Source organism: Salvelinus fontinalis, chromosome 34 (genome assembly GCF_029448725.1).
Source record: "Salvelinus fontinalis isolate EN_2023a chromosome 34, ASM2944872v1, whole genome shotgun sequence".
Classification (NCBI taxonomy): Eukaryota; Metazoa; Chordata; class Actinopteri; order Salmoniformes; family Salmonidae; genus Salvelinus; species Salvelinus fontinalis.
The window spans coordinates 30832275-30852207 of record NC_074698.1 but is presented as its reverse complement, the minus strand read 5'-3'; the positions used below and the strand labels follow the sequence as shown (position 1 = coordinate 30852207).

Here is a 19933-nt window from a genome sequence, read left to right as displayed (position 1 = left end):
GTCAGATAATCAACACAGACATGACCAGCCCCTAGAGAGACTGTTACAGGTCAGATAATCAACACAGTAACTACTCTACACATAAATCCCTTGATGAGGGTGTGTGTGTGATGTTGTTTGTCTGTCAGACAGGCGTGGAGAAGACTAACAAGCGATCATTAAATCACAAGTTTACTAAAGCTGCTGTAGATATCCTTGAGCGAGAGGGAGAGGAGATGGGAGGGAGGGATGAGAGAGGGAGGAAGGGAGGGGTTTCTGAGACACTCTTCTTTGCCCTACCAGTGGTCCATCACTGCCTGGGTTGTATTGAATGTGCTGGGTCACTGAGGGTGCTCTTAGCTGTGGTTATTAGACGATGGATGTTGAATGTTTCGTTGTCCGTGTGCTCCGCCAAGACAACAACGCAGAGGAAACACTGTTCTGTCTGTCTTCAGTATGTTGAGTTGAATAACGGTGATGGTTGACTAATGTCCTCTCTCTCTCCCCCTCCCCTCTATCCCCCCTCCCTCCATGCTCCCTCTCCTCCCCCACCCCCTCTCTCTCTCTCCCCCTCCCCTCCCCCCTCCCCTCTACCCCCCCTCCCTCCATGCTCCCTCTCCTCCCCCACCCCCCCTCTCTCCCCCTCCCTCTATCCCCCCTCCCTCCATGCTCCCTCTCCTCCCCCACCCCCCTCTCTCTCTCCCCCTCCCCTCCCCCCTCCCCCTCCCCTCTATCCCCCCTCCCTCCATGCTCCCTCTCCTCCCCCACCCCCCCTCTCTCCCCCTCCCCTCTATCCCCCCTCCCTCCATGCTCCCTCTCCTCCCCCACCCCCCCTCTCTCTCTCCCCCTCCCCCCTCCCCTCTATCCCCCCTCCCTCCATGCTCCCTCTCCTCCCCCACCCCCCCTCTCTCCCCCTCCCCTCTATCCCCCCTCCCTCCATGCTCCCTCTCCTCCCCCACCCCCTTCTCTCCCCCTCCCCTCTATCCCCCCTCCCTCCATGCTCCCTCTCCTCTCCCACCCCCTCTCTCTCTCTCCCCCTCCCCTCCCCCCTCCCCTCTATCCCCCCTCCCTCCATGCTCCCTCTCCTCCCCCACCCCCCCTCTCTCCCCCTCCCCTCTATCCCCCCTCCCTCCATGCTCCCTCTCCTCCCCCACCCCCCCTCTCTCCCCCTCCCCTCTATCCCCCCTCCCTCCATGCTCCCTCTCCTCCCCCACCCCCTCTCTCTCGCTCCAGAACGGCGAGGCCCGACTGGGCCCTCCCATCATCATGTGTACCCGTCCATACCCAGACTGCAGTGTGGAGCAGGGGGAGTGTTGTGACATGGACAGCACCAATGAGAGCGGGGTGGGCTCTGACACCTCTGACGGGGGGCGGAGCAACGAGAAGGAGGAGGGGCTAGGCGGACTGTTCAACAAGTAAGTGTGACGTTATGATGTCACAGATTATACCGGTTACTGATTTTCAATCAGCTTTTTGCCACCATCTTTCTGACCATGCCTGTAGTAGCCCCAACCTGCCATAAGCACTTCTTGTCGACTAGTTGGACTGCTATTGGCTAGGTGGAATGGGCCCTCTGATAGGCTAGGTGGAATTGGCTCCATATTGCTGTACTCCAGACAGTGTTTTCAGATGTTCTGAGTTTCTAGGGAAGAGGTATTCAAATCTTATCCAACATGTTCCAGAGTACTGCTGGTTTTCTGTTCTACCTGATAGTTAATATCACCCACCTGGTGTCCCAGGTCTAAATCAGTCCCTGATAGTTAATATCACCCACCTGGTGTCCCAGGTCTAAATCAGTCCCTGATCATTAATATCACCCACCTGGTGTCCCAGGTCTAAATCAGTCCCTGATCATTAATATCACCCACCTGATGTCCCAGGTCTAAATCAGTCCCTGATCATTAATATCACCCACCTGATGTCCCAGGTCTAAATCAGTCCCTGATAGTTAATATCACCCACCTGGTGTCCCAGGTCTAAATCAGTCCCTGATCATTAATATCACCCACCCGATGTCCCAGGTCTAAATCAGTCCCTGATTACAGGGGAGGTATGAACAAAAACAGTAGAAATGTCTTCCAGGTTGATGGGGAGTACGGTTGAGGGGCCTAGGAGATGGGGAGTACGGTTGAGGGGCCTAGGAGATGGGGAGTACGGTTGAGGGGCCTAGGAGATGGGGAGTACGGTTGAGGGGCCTAGGAGATGGGGAGTACGGTTGAGGGGCCTAGGAGATGGGGAGTACGGTTGAGGGGCCTAGGAGATGGGGAGTACGGTTGAGGGGCCCAGGAGATGGGGAGTACGGTTGAGGGGCCCAGGAGATGGGGAGTACGGTTGAGGGGCCCAGGAGATGGGGAGTACGGTTGAGGGGCCCAGGAGATGGGGAGTACGGTTGAGGGGCCCAGGAGATGGGGAGTACGGTTGAGGGGCCCAGGAGATGGGGAGTACGGTTGAGGGGCCTAGGAGATGGGGAGTACGGTTGAGGGGCCCAGGAGATGGGGAGTACGGTTGAGGGGCCCAGGAGATGGGGAGTACGGTTGAGGGGCCCAGGAGATGGGGAGTACGGTTGAGGGGCCCAGGAGATGGGGAGTACGGTTGAGGGGCCCAGGAGATGGGGAGTACGGTTGAGGGGCCCAGGAGATGGGGAGTACGGTTGAGGGGCCCAGGAGATGGGGAGTACGGTTGAGGGGCCCAGGAGATGGGGAGTACGGGACCGTTTGGGACAGGGGCCATACTGATTCATACCTTGACTCATGTTCTTTGTGTTCTGATTGGCTGTAGTTCTGGCCAGCTGATTGGCTCGGCTTCTGCGTCCGTCTTCTCGGGGGAGGAGCAGTTTGAGGACTACGGAGAGGGGGAGGACGTGGACTACACTCCCAGCAGCCCTTGCCCCGACGATGACGCGCGCACCAACGGCTTCTCAGACCTCGGCTCCTCTCTGCCCTCCAGGTCAGTGACACATAGAGGAAACTCACACAGCGAACAGTACATTCATCAATGACAGTTGGCCCCCAATGACTGACACACACTGCACACTAGAACCCTTTACATGCTACACCAACACACACTGCACACTAGAACCCTTTACATGCTACACCAACACACACTGCACACTAGAACCCTTTACATGCTACACCAACACACACTGCACACTAGAACCCTTTACATGCTACACCAACACACACTGCACACTAGAACCCTTTACATGCTACACCAACACACACTGCACACTAGAACCCTTTACATGCTACATCAACACACACTGCACACTAGAACCCTTTACATGCTACACCAACACACACTGCACACTAGAACCCTTTACATGCTACACCAACACACACTGCACACTAGAACCCTTTACATGCTACACCAACACACACTGCACACTAGAACCCTTTACATGCTACACCAACACACACTGCACACTAGAACCCTTTACATGCTACACCAACAGACACTGCACACTAGAACCCTTTACATGCTACACCAACACACATTGCACACTAGAACCCTTTACATGCTACACCAACACACACTGCACACTAGAACCCTTTACATGCTACACCAACAGACACTGCACACTAGAACCCTTTACATGCTACACCAACACACACTGCACACTAGAACCCTTTACATGCTACACCAACACACACTGCACACTAGAACCCTTTACATGCTACACCAACACACACTGCACACTAGAACCCTTTACATGCTACACCAACACACACTGCACACTAGAACCCTTTACATGCTACACCAACAGACACTGCACACTAGAACCCTTTACATGCTACACCAACACACACTGCACACTAGAACCCTTTACATGCTACACCAACACACACTGCACACTAGAACCCTTTACATGCTACACCAACAGACACTGCACACTAGAACCCTTTACATGCTACACCAACACACACTGCACACTAGAACCCTTTACATGCTACACCAACACACACTGCACACTAGAACCCTTTACATGCTACACCAACAGACACTGCACACTAGAACCCTTTACATGCTACACCAACACACACTGCACACTAGAACCCTTTACATGCTACACCAACACACACTGCACACTAGAACCCTTTACATGCTACACCAACACACACTGCACACTAGAACCCTTTACATGCTACACCAACACACACTGCACACTAGAACCCTTTACATGCTACACCAACACACACTGCACACTAGAACCCTTTACATGCTACACCAACACACACTGCACACTAGAACCCTTTACATGCTACACCAACACACACTGCACACTAGAACCCTTTACATGCTACGCCAACACACACTGCACACTAGAACCCTTTACATGCTACGCCAACACACACTGCACACTAGAACCCTTTACATGCTACGCCAACAGACACTGCACACTAGAACCCTTTACATGCTACGCCAACACACACTGCACACTAGAACCCTTTACATGCTACACCAACACACACTGCACACTAGAACCCTTTACATGCTACGCCAACAGACACTGCACACTAGAACCCTTTACATGCTACGCCAACACACACTGCACACTAGAACCCTTTACATGCTACACCAACACACACTGCACACTAGAACCCTTTACATGCTACACCAACAGACACTGCACACTAGAACCCTTTACATGCTACACCAACAGACACTGCACACTAGAACCCTTTACATGCTACACCAACACACACTGCACACTAGAACCCTTTACATGCTACACCAACACACACTGCACACTAGAACCCTTTACATGCTACACCAACACACACTGCACACTAGAACCCTTTACATGCTACACCAACAGACACTGCACACTAGAACCCTTTACATGCTACACCAACACACACTGCACACTAGAACCCTTTACATGCTACACCAACACACACTGCACACTAGAACCCTTTACATGCTACACCAACAGACACTGCACACTAGAACCCTTTACATGCTACACCAACACACACTGCACACTAGAACCCTTTACATGCTACACCAACACACACTGCACACTAGAACCCTTTACATGCTACACCAACAGACACTGCACACTAGAACCCTTTACATGCTACACCAACACACACTGCACACTAGAACCCTTTACATGCTACACCAACACACACTGCACACTAGAACCCTTTACATGCTACACCAACACACACTGCACACTAGAACCCTTTACATGCTACACCAACACACACTGCACACTAGAACCCTTTACATGCTACACCAACACACACTGCACACTAGAACCCTTTACATGCTACACCAACACACACTGCACACTAGAACCCTTTACATGCTACACCAACACACACTGCACACTAGAACCCTTTACATGCTACACCAACACACACTGCACACTAGAACCCTTTACATGCTACGCCAACACACACTGCACACTAGAACCCTTTACATGCTACGCCAACACACACTGCACACTAGAACCCTTTACATGCTACGCCAACACACACTGCACACTAGAACCCTTTACATGCTACGCCAACACACACTGCACACTAGAACCCTTTACATGCTACACCAACATACACTGCACACTAGAACCCTTTACATGCTACGCCAACACACACTGCACACTAGAACCCTTTACATGCTACACCAACACACACTGCACACTAGAACCCTTTACATGCTACACCAACACACACTGCACACTAGAACCCTTTACATGCTACACCAACACACACTGCACACTAGAACCCTTTACATGCTACGCCAACACACACTGCACACTAGAACCCTTTACATGCTACGTCAACACACGCTCTTCACCTTTCAGCCATTCATGTGTAACAGGAAGGAAACCTGTTGCTCTGCTCTATTGACAGATACAAAGAACCGTGTCTAATTAGTCTCTTTCTGTCTCTCTCTCCCCCCTTGTCTCTCTGTCTCTCTGTCTCTCTTTCTCTCTCTCCCTCCCCCTTGTCTCTCTCTGTCTCTCTGTTTCTCTGTCTCTCTGTCTCTCTGTCTCTCTCTCTCTCTGCCTGCCTGCCTGCCTGCCTGCCTGCCTGTCTGTCTGTCTGTCTGTCTGTCTGTCTATCTGTCGCTCTGTCGCTCTGTCTGTCTGTCTCGGTCTGTCTGTCTGTCTGTCTGTCTTGCTCTGTCTTTCTGTCTCTCCCTCCCCCTTGTCTCCCTCCCTCCCTCCCTCCCTCCCTCCCTCCCTCCCTCCCTCCCTCCCTCCCTCCCTCCCTCCCTCTGTCTCTGTAGTGCTGGTCAGACCCCTCTGAAGATGTGTCACCTGTACAACAGTGATGTGTTGGATGTATATTGTTCTCAGTGCTATAAGAAGGTTAACCTGCTCAACGACCTGGAGGCCAGGCTCAACAACCTCAGAGCCAACAGGTAACACACACACACAAACACAAACAAACAAACAAACAAACAAACAACAACAACAAAAAACACGCCGGGCACACACATACACTACCGTTCAAAAGTTTGGGGTCACTTAGAAATGTCCTTGTTTTTGAAAGAAAAGCAAACATTTTTGTCCATTAAAATAATATCAAATTTATCAGAAATACAGTGTAGACATTGTTAATGTTGTAAATGGCTATTGTAGCTGGAAACGGCTGATTTTTAATGGAATATCTACATATGGGTACAGTGGCCCATTATCAGCAACCATCACTCTTGTGTTCCAATGGCACATTGTCTTAGCTAATTCAAGTTTATCATTTTAAAAGGCTAATTGATCATTAGAAAACCATTTTGCAGTTATGTTAGCACAGCTGAAAACTGTTGTCCTGATTTAAAGATGCAATTAAACTGGCCTTCTTTAGACTAGCTGAGTATCTGGAGCATCAGCATTTGAGGGTTCGATTACAGGCTCAAAATGGCCAAAAACAAAGCACTTTCTTCTGAAACTCATCAGTCTATTCTTGTTCTGAGAAATGAAGGCTATTCCATGCGAGAAATTGCCATGAAACTGAAGATCTCGTACAACCTCTCTGAGGTCATTAAAGATCCCATGGCACTTATTGTGTGTTAACCCCGGTGTCCTGGCTAAATTCCCAATCTGGCCCTCAAACCATCACGGTCACCTAATAATCCCCAGTTTACAATTGGCTCATTCATCCCCCTCCTCTCCCATGTAACTATTCCCCAGGTCGTTGCTGTAAATGAGAATGTGTTCTCAGTCAACTTACCTGGTAAAATAACGAATAAATTAAAAAATAACGCTGTGTACTACTCCCTTCACAGAACAGCGCAAACTGGCTCTAACCAGAATAGAAAGAGGAGTGGGAGGCCCCGGTGCACAACTGAGAAAGAGGACAAGTACATTAGAGTGTCTAGTTTGAGAAACAGATGCTTCACAAGTCCTCAACTGGCAGCTTCATTAAATAGTACCCGCAAAACACCAGTCTCAACGTCAACAGTGAAGAGGCGACTCCAGGATGCTGGCCTTCTAGAGAGAGTTGCAAAGAAAAAGCCATATCTCAGACTGGCCAATAAAAAGAAAAGATTAAGACGGGCAAAAGAACACAGACACTGGACAGAGGATGATTGGAAAAAAGTGTTCTGGACAGACGAATCTAAGTTGTTCGGATGACAAAGAACAACATTCGTGAGATGCAGAAAAAATTAAAGATGCTGGAGGAGTGCTTGAAGCCATCTGTCAGCATGGTGGAGGCAATGTGATGGTCTGGGGGTGCTTTGGTGGTGGTAAAGTGGGAGATTTGTACAGGGTAAAAGAGATCTTGAAGAAGGAAGGCTATCACTCCATTTTGCAACGCCATGCCGTACCCTGTGGACGGTGCTTAATTGGAGCCAATTTCCTCCTACAACAGGACAATGACCCAAAGCACAGCTCCAAACTATGCAAGAACTATTTAGGGAAGAAGCATTCAGCTGGTATTCTGTCTAATGGAGTGGCCAACACAGTCACCAGATCTCAACCCTATTGAGCTGTTGTGGGAGCAGCTTGACCGTACGGTACGTAAGAAGTGCCCATCAAGCCAATCCAACTTGTGGGAGGTGCTTCAGGAAGCATTGGGTGAAATCTCTTCAGATTACCTCAACAAATTGACAACTAGAATGCCAAAGGTCTGCAAGGCTGTAATTACTGCACATGGAGGATTCTTTGATGAAAGCAAAGTTTGAAGAACACAATTATTATTTAAATTATAAGTAATTATTTATAACCTTGTCAACGTCTTGACTAATATTTCCTATTCATTTAGCAACTCATTTATTTTCATGTAAAACAAGGACATTTAGAAGTCAAACATATGAACGGTAGTGTACTTTCTGCTTTATGCCACCACTCTCTCTCTCCTTGAAATACATTCACTAAGCCATTACCATCCTGAAGGGGATGCCTAACACACACACACACACACACACACACCAACACACCACACACACACAGACTCTTTGTAGTGGGTACCTACAGTACAGATTAGCTCTCACTGCCAGTGGTGTTTACTATAAAGCAGATCCCTTCTCCCCCTCATCTCTCTCTCTCTCTCTCTCTCTCTCTCTCTCTCCCCCTCCTCTCGCTCTCGCTCTCGCTCTCTCTCGCTCTCGCTCTCTCTCTCTCTCGCTTTCTCTCTCTCTCGCTTTCTCTCTCTCTCGCTTTCTCTCTCTCTCGCTTTCTCTCTCTCTCTCTCTCTGTCTCTCTCTCTCTCTCCTTTTCCCTCCTTTTCTAGGGAAAGAGATTTGTTAAGGGCAGAGTTGTTACCATAGCAACTGCATCCCAGTTAGACACAGGCTGGGTTAAATTGGGCAGAAGGGAAAGGGGGGTGTCTATGGAGGGGGTGTGATGTAATCTGCAGTGTATTCTGGAGGGGGATGAGGGCTTTCAGTAAAGACTTGGTGTTCCCTAATGCTGTGGTCTGTTACTGCAGATTCTATGGTTCAGGTGTTATTGGCCTGAGAAATGGACATAGAAATAGACATAGAAGTGGACATAGAAATACAATTGATAGAATAGTTACCATTTTATCACCATGGTTAGTGTTGGGTAGTGTAGATGGCACCATTACTTAACACAGTGGTTGGTGTAGCCAGGATCAGCTTTTTGCCACCATCAAGCTTCTAAACCTGTCTTAACCCTGCTCCACCCTGACCCCGTTCACCAGCCAGGCTTCTAAACCTGTCTTAACCCTGCTCCACCCTGACCCCGTTCACCAGCCAGGCTTCTAAACCTGTCTAAACCCTGTTCCACCCTGACCCCGTTCACCAGCCAGGCTTCTAAACCTGTCTTAACCCTACTCCACCCTGACCCCGTTCACCAGCCAGGCTTCTAAACCTGTCTTAACCCTACTCCACCCTGACCCCGTTCACCACGGCAGGATTGCTGTATGGACCAAAGTCTACTTCACATCTCCCTTATATTGTTTTGTTCACCATAGCAACTGTCCGTCATGCTCTCTTGAATCACTGGTTCAATCACTGCACCCTATTCCCTGTATAGTGCACTACTTTAGACCAGGCCCATAGGGCTCTGTAGGGAATAGGGTGCCATTTGTACCACAGTCACACCATGTTGTTGATGAGCCAGGTAGAGGTCAGGCTAGATGGGATGTCTCTCTCTGTTCTGTGTGTTGTGTTTCTATGGTTACACTCCATTTGAGATGAGATGTGGTGTGTGAGACTCTCCTATAATGCTGGTTAGTTTAGCTATGGTTACAACACACACACACACACACACACACACACACACACACACACACACACACACACACTCTGTTGTCATGACTTTTACTTGAGGATGCTTTAACACAGTAATGAGTGTAAAGCTGATGTGTGTCTCAGGGAGAGTGTGTGTGAGACATCTGTGTCTCAGGGTGTTCATACCTGGCAGGCTGTGTGTGTGTGTTATGTAAAAGCAGGTCAGGTACTAATAGGATCCTAGCCCAGGACAGCCCAGGACATTACTCAGGTGATCTATATATAGCGTGGTTCTCCCTGATGTCACCACAGCCTTCCTCTTGTTATCTAATCTACCTCACTAATCCCTGCCTGGCACTGACGTAACTACCGACCCTGACCCCGTTCACCAGCCAGGCTTCTAAACCTGTCTTAACCCTTCTCCACCCTGACCCCGTTCACCAGCCAGGCTTCTAAACCTGTCTTAACCCTTCTCCACCCTGACCCCGTTCACCAGCCAGGCTTCTAAACCTGTCTTAACCCTGCTCCACCCTGACCCCGTTCACCAGCCAGGCTTCTAAACCTGTCTTAACCCTGGTCCATGCTCTTCCTCGGCTCCCAGTCCCACTCAGCCCTGTTCTTACTATAAAATCAACCCTATACCAGGCCGCCCTGTGTTATACACCAACCCTATACCATGCCCTGTGTTATAAACCAACCCTGTACCATGCCCTGTGTTATACACCAACCCTGTACCATGCCCTGTGTTATAAACCAACCCTATACCATGCCCTGTTATAAACCAACCCTATACCATACCCAGTGTTATAAACCAACCCTATACCATGCCCTGTGTTATAAACCAACCCTATACCATGCCCTGTGTTATAAACCAACCCTATACAATGCCCTGTGTTATACACCAACCCTATACCATGCCCTGTGTTATACACCAACACTATACCATGCCCTGTGTTATAAACCAACCCTATACCATGCCCTGTGTTATAAACCAACCCTATACCATGCTCTGTGTTATACACCAACCCTATACCATGCCCTGTGTTATAAACCAACCCTATACCATGCCCTGTGTTATACACCAACCCTATACCATGCCCTGTGTTATACACCAACCCTATACCATGCCCTGTGTTATAAACCAACCCTATACCATGCCCTGTGTTATACACCAACCCTATACCATGCCCTGTGTTATACACCAACCCTATACCGTGCCCTGTGTTATAAACCAACCCTATAACGTGCCCTGTGTTATAAACCAACCCTATACCGTGCCCTGTGTTATAAACCAACCCTATACCGTGCCCTGTGTTATAAACCAACCCTATACCGTGCCATGTGTTATAAACCAACCCTATACCGTGCCCTGTGTTATAAACCAACCCTATACCGTGCCCTGTGTTATACACCAACCCTATACCGTGCCCTGTGTTATACACCAACCCTATACCGTGCCCTGTGTTATACACCAACCCTATACCATGCCCTGTGTTATACACCAACCCTATACCGTGCCCTGTGTTATAAACCAACCCTATACCGTGCCCTGTGTTATAAACCAAACCTATACCGTGCCCTGTGTTATAAACCAACCCTATACCGTGCCCTGTGTTATACACCAACCCTGTACCGTGCCCTGTGTTATACACCAACCCTGTACCATGCCCTGTGTTATACACCAACCCTGTACCATGCCCTGTGTTATAAACCAACCCTATACCATGCCCTGTGTTATAAACCAACCCTATACCATGCCCTGTGTTATAAACCAACCCTATACCATGCCCTGTGTTATAAACCAACCCTATACCATGCCCTGTGTTATAAACCAACCCTATACCATAAAATTTCTGATTTTCCTGTATCTTTTTACAGCCCCAACAGAAAGATATCCAGCACTGCTTTTGGACGGTAAGTTACTGAGATCATCTTTTTACAGCCCCAATAGAAAGGGAGGAGGGAGGGACTGTACTGGGAGGAGGGAGGGACTGTACTGGGAGGAGGGAGGGACTGTACTGGGAGGAGGGAGGGACTGTACTGGGAGGGAGGGAGGGAGGGAGGGAGGGACTGTACTGGGAGGAGGGAGGGACTGTACTGGAGGGAGGGAGGGAGGGAGGGGGAGGGACTGTACTGGGAGGGAGGGAGGGACTCTACTGGGAGGAGGGAGGGACTCTACTGGGAGGAGGGAGGGACTGTACTGGGAGGAGGGAGGGACTGTACTGGGAGGGAGGGAGGGAGGGAGGGAGGGACTGTACTGGGAGGAGGGAGGGACTGTACTGGGAGGAGGGAGGGACTGTACTGGGAGGAGGGAGGAACTGTACTGGGAGGAGGGAGGGACTGTACTGGGGTTATCTGATGGATCAGGTGGCTGGTAGAGGGAGGGACTGTACTGGGGTTATCTGATGATCAGGTGGCTGGTAGAGGGAGGGACTGTACTGGGGTTATCAGGTGGTAGAGGGAGGGACTGTACTGGGGTTATCTGATAGCTCAGGTGGTAGAGGGAGGGACTGTACTGGGGTTATCAGGTGGTAGAGGGAGGGACTGTACTGGGGTTATCAGGTGGTAGAGGGAGGGACTGTACTGGGGTTATCAGGTGGTAGAGGGAGGGACTGTACTGGGGTTATCAGGTGGTAGAGGGAGGGACTGTACTGGGGTTATCAGGTGGTAGAGGGAGGGACTGTACTGGGGTTATCAGGTGGTTCAGGTGTTGTTGTTTTAGTGTCTTATCTCCCTCTTACACTTTGGGAAAATGTTTATAAAAAATTCATCACAAAAAAGGAATTAATTTAGTTATTTACCGACCCCTTCATCTTTTTCCTCCTCTCCTCCCTTCTCCTCTCTTCCCCTTTCCTCCTTCTTCCCTCTCCTCCTCCCCCTTTCCTCTTCCTCTCCTCTCCTCTCCTCCACCCCCTTTCCTCTCCTCCTCCCTCTTTCCTCCTCCCCTCCTCTCCCCTCCTCTCCTCTCCTCTCCTCCTCCCGCTTTCCTCCTCCTCTCCCCTCCTCTCCTCTCCTCCTCTCCTCCTCCCCCTTTCCTCTCCTCCCCCTTTCCTCCTCTTCTCTCCTCTCCACCCCCTCTCCTCTCTTCCTCCTCTCCTCTCTTCCTCCTCTCCTGCTCCCCCTTTACTCCTTCTTCCCTCATGTCTTCCTCCTCCTCCCCTCTACAGTCAGTTGTTCCAACACAACCACAGTGCTTTTAGCAGCAGTCAGGGAAGCACAGAGGACCTGTTCAGAGACTCCATCGACTCTTGTGATGTGGACATTACTGAGAAGGTAAACACACACTGTACAGACACACACACAAGGGACCGTACCCCCGAAACATACATTTTACTCTGTAAATTAACTGCAATGAGTATTATTATCCCACAATTAAAAATACCTCTTTCATATAAGAGTTTTATTTCAGGCCTAACGGCCAAATCCATCCCCTGGACAGGACACTGGACTACCACAGGGCTTTACCCTCTGGACAGGACACTAGATCACCACAGGGCTTTACCCCCTGGACAGGACACTAGACTACTACAGGGATTTACCCCCTGGACAGGACACTGGACTACCACAGGGCTTTACCCCCTGGACAGGACACTAGACTACCACAGGGCTTTACCCCCTGGACACTAGACTACCACAGGGCTTTACCCCCTGGACAGGACACTAGACTACCACAGGGCTTTACCCCCTGGACAGGACACTAGACTACCACAGGGCTTTACCCCCTGGACAGGACTCTAGACTACCACAGGGATTTACCCCCTGGACAGGACACTGGACTACCACAGGGCTTTACCCCCTGGACAGGACACTAGACTACCACAGGGCTTTACCCCCTGGACAGGACACTGGACAGGACACTAGACTACCACAGGGCTTTACCCCCTGGACAGGACACTAGACTACCACAGGGCTTTACCCCCTGGGCAGGACACTAGACTACCACAGGGCTTTACCCCCTGGACAGGACACTAGACTACCACAGGGCTTTACCCCTTGGACAGGACACTAGACTACCACAGGGCTTTATCCCCTGTACAGGACACTAGACTACCACAGGGCTTTACCCCCTGGACAGGACACTAGACTACCACAGGGCTTTACACCCTGGACAGGACACTAGACTACCACAGGGCTTTATCCCCTGGACAGGACACTAGACTACCACAGTGCTTTACCCCCTGGACAGGACACTGGACTACCACAGGGCTTTACCCCCTGGACAGGACACTAGACTACCACAGGGCTTTATCCCCTGGACAGGACACTAGACTACCACAGTGCTTTACCCCCTGGACAGGACACTAGACTACCACAGGGCTTTACCCCCTGGATAGGACACTAGACTACCACAGGGCTTTACCCCCTGGACAGGACACTGGACTACCACGGGGCTTTATCCCCTGGACAGGACACTAGACTACCACAGGGCTTTATCCCCTGTACAGGACACTAGACTAGCACAGGGCTTTATCCCCTGGACAGGACACTAGACTAGCACAGGGCTTTATCCCCTGGACAGGATACTAGACTAGCACAGGGCTTTATCCCCTGGACAGGACACTGGACTAGCACAGGGCTTTATCCCCTGGACAGGACACTAGACTACCACAGGGCTTTACCCCAAATCCACTCCTTGGCTGAATAGGGAGGCATCGGGTCCCGTTTCTTTGGTCTCACCTGTACCTATGTGTCTGTCCTCAGGTGAGTTACCTGGAGAAGAAGGTGACAGAGCTGGAGAATGACAGTCTGGCTAATGGAGACCTCAAGTCTAAACTCAAACAGGGCAACACCCAGCTAGTACACAGGTGAGATATACTGTATATACACCAGACCTGGGCTCAAATACTACAGCAAATATCTCAATTACTTTCACATAAATTCAGATATATTTTCAATATTGTAAAGTATTTGATAGAATTTTCAAATACTTATTTCAAATACTATTTTCAAATACCTGGGTTAAATGCATAGGAGTGTATTTAAGTTGGTGTATTTTAGTATTTGAAATACAATTTTGCAGACTGTTTGGATTTTACAATAACTATTCAAATACTCAAATAGAAGTACTTGTTTTGGGCTGTGTATTTGAAAATGCAGTAGTCAAATACACAGAAGTACTTTAAATACCAGATAACATTAGTGTAAACTTCTGAATAGAAAGACAGAACGGGATTCAATCAAAGACACGTTGTTGACAAGTGACACTTGACATTTAAAGGTCATTTAGACTTGAGCTGACACCTGCAGTGTTTACCGTAAAATCCCATCTCTGCTAACGTCGGGGAAATGTCCTTGAAATGGTGCACTATAGTGTTGACGACTTGCCTCTGATTGAATCGCGGCCACACTGTCTTTATGACTTGTGTTGATATTTATTACACTTGTGTGGTGACGATGTTGTGTCTCTCTGTCTCCCAGGGTTCATGAGTTGGAGGAGCAGCTGAAGGACCAGGAGAGCAGAGCAGAACAGACCCTGGAGGAAGAGACACATAGACACAGAGAGACCTACTGCAAGATGGAGAGAGACAAGAACACTGACATAGAGCTGCTCAGTAACAGGTACACACTTGAGTTTTTCTGGTACAATGAAATAGTCCCAAACGTCCAAGCTAAATTAAGCGCACCTTAGGAACACACAGGAACACCACCTTAGTAACGCATAGGTACGCCACCTTAGTAACGCACAGGAACACCACCTTAGTAACGCATAGGTACGCCACCTTAGTAACGCACAGGAACACCACCTTAGTAACGCACAGGAACGCCACCTTAGTAACGCACAGGAACATCACCTTAGTAACGCATAGGTACGCCACCTTAGTAACGCACAGGAACGCCACCTTAGTAACGCACAGGAACGCCACCTTAGGAACGCACAGGAACGCCACCTTAGGAACGCCACCTTAGGAATGCCACCTTAGTAACGCACAGGAACGCCACCTTAGTAACGCACAGGAACGCCACCTTAGGAACGCACAGGAACGCCACCTTAGGAACGCACAGGAACGCCACCTTAGTAACGCACAGGAACGCCACCTTAGTAACGCACAGGAACGCCACCTTAGTAACGCACAGGAACGCCACCTTAGTAACGCACAGGAACGCCACCTTAGTAACGCACAGGAATGCCACCTTAGTAACGCACAGGAACGCCACCTTAGTAACGCACAGGAACGCCACCTTAGTAACGCACAGGAACGCCACCTTAGTAACGCACAGGAANTGCCACCTTAGTAACGCACAGGAACGCCACCTTAGTAACGCACAGGAACGCCACCTTAGTAACGCACAGGAACGCCACCTTAGTAACGCACAGGAACGCCACCTTAGTAACGCACAGGAACGCCACCTTAGTAACGCACAGGAACGCCACCTTAGTAACGCACAGGCACGCCACCTTAGTAACGCACAGGAACGCCACCTTAGTAACGCACAGGAACGCCACCTTAGTAACGCACAGGAACGCCACCTTAGTAACGCACAGGAACGCCACCTTAGTAACGCACAGGAACGCCACCTTAGTAACGCACAGGAACGCCACCTTAGTAACGCACAGGAACGCAACCTTAGTAACGCTCAGGAACGCCACCTTAGTAACGCACAGGAACGCCACCTTAGTAACGCACAGGAACGCCACCTTAGTAACGCACAGGAACGCCACCTTTAGTAACGCACAGGAACGCCACCTTTAGTAACGCACAGGAACGCCACCTTTAGTAACGCACAGGAACGCCATATTAGTAACGCACAGGAACACCTTAGTAACGAACAGCTGTGAATTGGTAGTAGAAATGGTAGATATCTGGCTAACTATTTTCTCTACAGAGTTCAGCAACTGGAGGAGGAGAATGGAGAGATGAAACTGAACGTGTGTAAACTGAAGTCTCAGACTGAGAAACTAGACCAGGTGGGTGGTCATAAAGTCTGTCTGTCTGTCTGTCTGTCTGTCTGTCTGTCTGTCTGTCTGTCTGTCTGTCTGTCTGTCTGTCTGTCAATGGATAACTCTCCTCCATCTCCCCTCTCCCTCTCTCCCCTCTCCCTCTCTCCCCTCTCCCTCTCTCCCTCTCTCCCTCTCTCCCCTCTCCCTCTCTCCCTCTCTCCCCTCTCTCCTCTCTCCTCTCTCCCTCTCTCCCTCTCTCCCTCTCTCCCTCTCTCCCTCTCTCCCTCTCTTCCTCTCTCCCTCTCTCTCTCCCCTCTCTCCTCTCTCCCCTCTCCCCTCCCCCAGGAGAAGCAGCGTATGACAGACCGGTTAGAGGACACCAGTCTGAGGCTGAAGGATGAGATGGACCTCTACAGGAAGATGATGGACAAGCTGTGGCAGAACAGACATGAATTCCAGAAGGAGAGAGAGGCCATGCAAGAGGTACGGACGCACACACACAATATAATTGTAATATATTTTCCTCCATTCGTTCCTATTGCACTCAACTGCTTTAGTGACCAAATTCACCATCTTCTGTATTTTAACTTTTAACCACCTAGGAAACTACATTGATGTGACAGACAAACTCTCTCTCTCTCCCTCTGTCCGTCCCTCCCTCTCTCTCCCTCTCTCTGTCCCTCCCTCTCTCCCCTCCATCTCTCCCTCCCCCCGTCCCTCCCTCTCTCCATCTCTCCCTCCCTCTCTCCCCCTCCATCTCTCCATCCCTCTGTCCCTCTCTCTCCCCCACCACCCTCCCCTCTCTCCATCTCTCTCCCCCTCCACCCCCTTCTCTCCATCTCTCTCTCCCCCTCTACCCCCCCTCTCTCCATCTCTCTCTCCCCCTCTACCCCCCCTCTCTCCATCTCTCTCTCCCCCTCTACCCCCCCTCTCTCCATCTTTATAGTTGATAGAGGACCTGCGTCGGGAGTTGGAGCACCTGCAGCTGTTTAAGCTGGGTTCAGAGGCGGGGCGGGGGGCGGGGCTATCAGAATACAACGCCAAGACACGGGAAATAGAGATGGAGCATGAGGTCAAGAGACTTAAACAGGTGAGGCACACACACACACACAAACACACACAGAACGTGTACACACACACACACGCTGAACATGTACACACACACACACAAAGACTGACCAGGTGAATCCAGGTGAAAGATATGATCCCTTATTGATGTCACCTGTTAAATCCACTTCAGTCAGTGTAGATGAAGGGGAGGAGACCTGGTTAAAGAAGGATTTTTAAGCCTTGAGACAATTGAGACATAGATTGTGTGTGTGGGCCATTCAGAGGGTGAATGGGCAAGACAAAAGATTTAAGTGCCTTTGAAGGGGTAGGGTAGTAGGTGCCAGGCGCACCGGTTTGTGTCAAGAACTGCAACGCTGCTGGGTTTTTCATGAGCAACAGTTTCCTGTGTATCAAGAATGGTCCACCACCCAAAGGACATCCAGCCAACTGGACACCACTGTGGGAAGCATTGGAGTCAATATGGGCCAGCATCCCTGTGGAACGTTTTCAACACCTTGTAGAGTTCATGTCCCGACAAATTAAAGCTGTTCTGGGGGCAAAAGGAGGTGCAACTCAATACTAGGAAGGTGTTCAATATTAGACACATTTTCTCAGAGTTTATATTCTTACTCCTCGTTCTCCTTCCTCTCCCCCCTCCCTCCTCAACCCCTCTCTCTCCACCCACCCCTCTCTCCACCCTCTTCTCCCTCCCTCCCTCCCTCCCTCCCTCCCTCCCTCCCTCCCTCCCTCCCTCCCTCCCTCCCTCCCTCCCTCCCTCCCTCCCTCCCTCCCTCTTCCTTCCCCCCTCTCTCCACCCTCTTCCTTCCCCCCTCCCTCCCTCCCTCTCCCTCTCTCCACTCCCTCCCTCCCTCCCTCTCTCTCCACCCCCCCTCTCCCTCTCTCTCCACCCTACAGGAGAACTTTAAGCTGCGGGACCAGAACGATGACCTGAACAGTCAGATCCTCAGTCTGAGTCTGTATGAAGCTAAGAACCTGTTTGCCAGCCACACCAAGGCCCAGTCACTGGCTGCTGAGATAGACAACGCTTCTAGAGACGAGGTTAGAGGGGTGGAGTGGGGTGGAGCGGGGTGGAGTGGGGTGGAGTGGGGTGGGGTGGAGTGGTGTGGGGTAGAGGAGTGGGGTGAGGTGGAGTGGGGTGGAGTGGTGTAGAGTGGGGTGGAGTGGTGTAGAGTGGGGTGGAGAGGTGGGGTGGAGGGGTGGAGTGGGGTGGGGTGGGGTGGTGTAGTGGGGTGGTGTAGAGTGGGGTGGAGTTGCATACAGAAATCAGCAGGAGAGGGGACGGTTTAGCTACAGGCTCAGGTTAGTCACTTTGTGTCAAATGTCATTTTATTTGTTAAAAAAAATCTCTATCTTTTGATTGACATTCTCTCTCGTTCTTGCTCTCTCTCTCTCTCTCCCCCTTCCCTCCCTCCCTCCCTCTCCCCTTTCCCCCCCCCCTTCCCTCCCTCCCTCTCTTCTTTCCCTTCCTCTCCCCCTTCCCTCCCTCCCTCTCCCCTTTCCCTCCCTCTCCCTCCCTCTCCCCCTTCCTTCCCTCCCTCTCCCTCTCCCCCTTCCCTCCCTCTCCCCCTTCCTTCCCTCCCTCCCCCTTCCCTCCCTCCCTCTCCCCTTTCCCTCCCTCTCCCTCCCTCTCCCCCTTCCTTCCCTCCCTCTCCCTCTCCCCCTTCCCTCCCTCTCCCCTCTCCCTCCCTCTCCCCATTCCTTCCCTCCCTCCCTTCCTTCCCTCCCTCTCCCTCCCCCTTCCCTCCCTCCCCCTTCCCTCCCTCCCTCTCCCCTTTCCCTCCCTCTCCCTCCCTCTCCCCCTTCCTTCCCTCCCTCTCCCTCTCCCCCTTCCCTCCCTCTCCCCTCTCCCTCCCTCTCCCCATTCCTTCCCTCTCCCCCTTCCTTCCCTCCCTCTCCCTCTCCCCCTTCCCTCCCTCTCCCCCTTCCCTCCCTCTCCCCCTTCCCTCCCTCTCCCCCTTCCCTCCCTCCCCCTTCCCTCCCTCCCTCTCCCCATTCCTTCCCTCCCTCTCCCCTGTCCCTCCCTCTCCCCCTTCCTTCCCTTCCTCCCCCTTCCCTCCCTCCCTCTCGCCTTTCCCTCCCTCTCCCTCCTGTTCTCCTCCTCCTCCCTCGTCTCCTCTAGTTGGTGGATGCTCTGAAGGAACAGGAGTGTGTAAACTTCCGTCTGAGACAGTATATGGATAAAATCATCCTGGCCATTCTGGACCACAACCCCTCTATCCTGGAGATCAAGAGTAACAGTTAAACACTCACACACCACTCACACACCACTCACACACCACTCACACACCACTCACACACCACTCACACACCACTCACACACCACTCTCACACCACTCACACCACTCACACACCACACCA

At 51.0% G+C, this 19933-nt stretch overlaps 1 protein-coding gene across 2 annotated transcripts in view; it reads left to right on the top strand.

The window, feature by feature from the left end:
• LOC129833716 (rab11 family-interacting protein 4A-like) overlaps nucleotides 1–19933 on the top strand; it is an 84391-nt gene that overhangs the window by 60312 nt on the left and 4146 nt on the right. For both annotated transcript variants that reach the window (XM_055898492.1, XM_055898493.1), the window contains 12 exons: nucleotides 1213–1394; nucleotides 2758–2925; nucleotides 6217–6351; nucleotides 11503–11538; nucleotides 12792–12897; nucleotides 14326–14429; nucleotides 15043–15183; nucleotides 16450–16531; nucleotides 16850–16987; nucleotides 17451–17594; nucleotides 18470–18613; nucleotides 19695–19933. The exon at nucleotides 19695–19933 is cut by the window's right edge and continues 4146 nt beyond it. In XM_055898492.1, coding sequence (XP_055754467.1) covers nucleotides 1213–1394; nucleotides 2758–2925; nucleotides 6217–6351; nucleotides 11503–11538; nucleotides 12792–12897; nucleotides 14326–14429; nucleotides 15043–15183; nucleotides 16450–16531; nucleotides 16850–16987; nucleotides 17451–17594; nucleotides 18470–18613; nucleotides 19695–19817 — 1503 coding nt within the window. In that variant the 3' untranslated portion in view covers nucleotides 19818–19933. The remainder of the gene's footprint in view (nucleotides 1–1212; nucleotides 1395–2757; nucleotides 2926–6216; nucleotides 6352–11502; nucleotides 11539–12791; nucleotides 12898–14325; nucleotides 14430–15042; nucleotides 15184–16449; nucleotides 16532–16849; nucleotides 16988–17450; nucleotides 17595–18469; nucleotides 18614–19694) is intronic.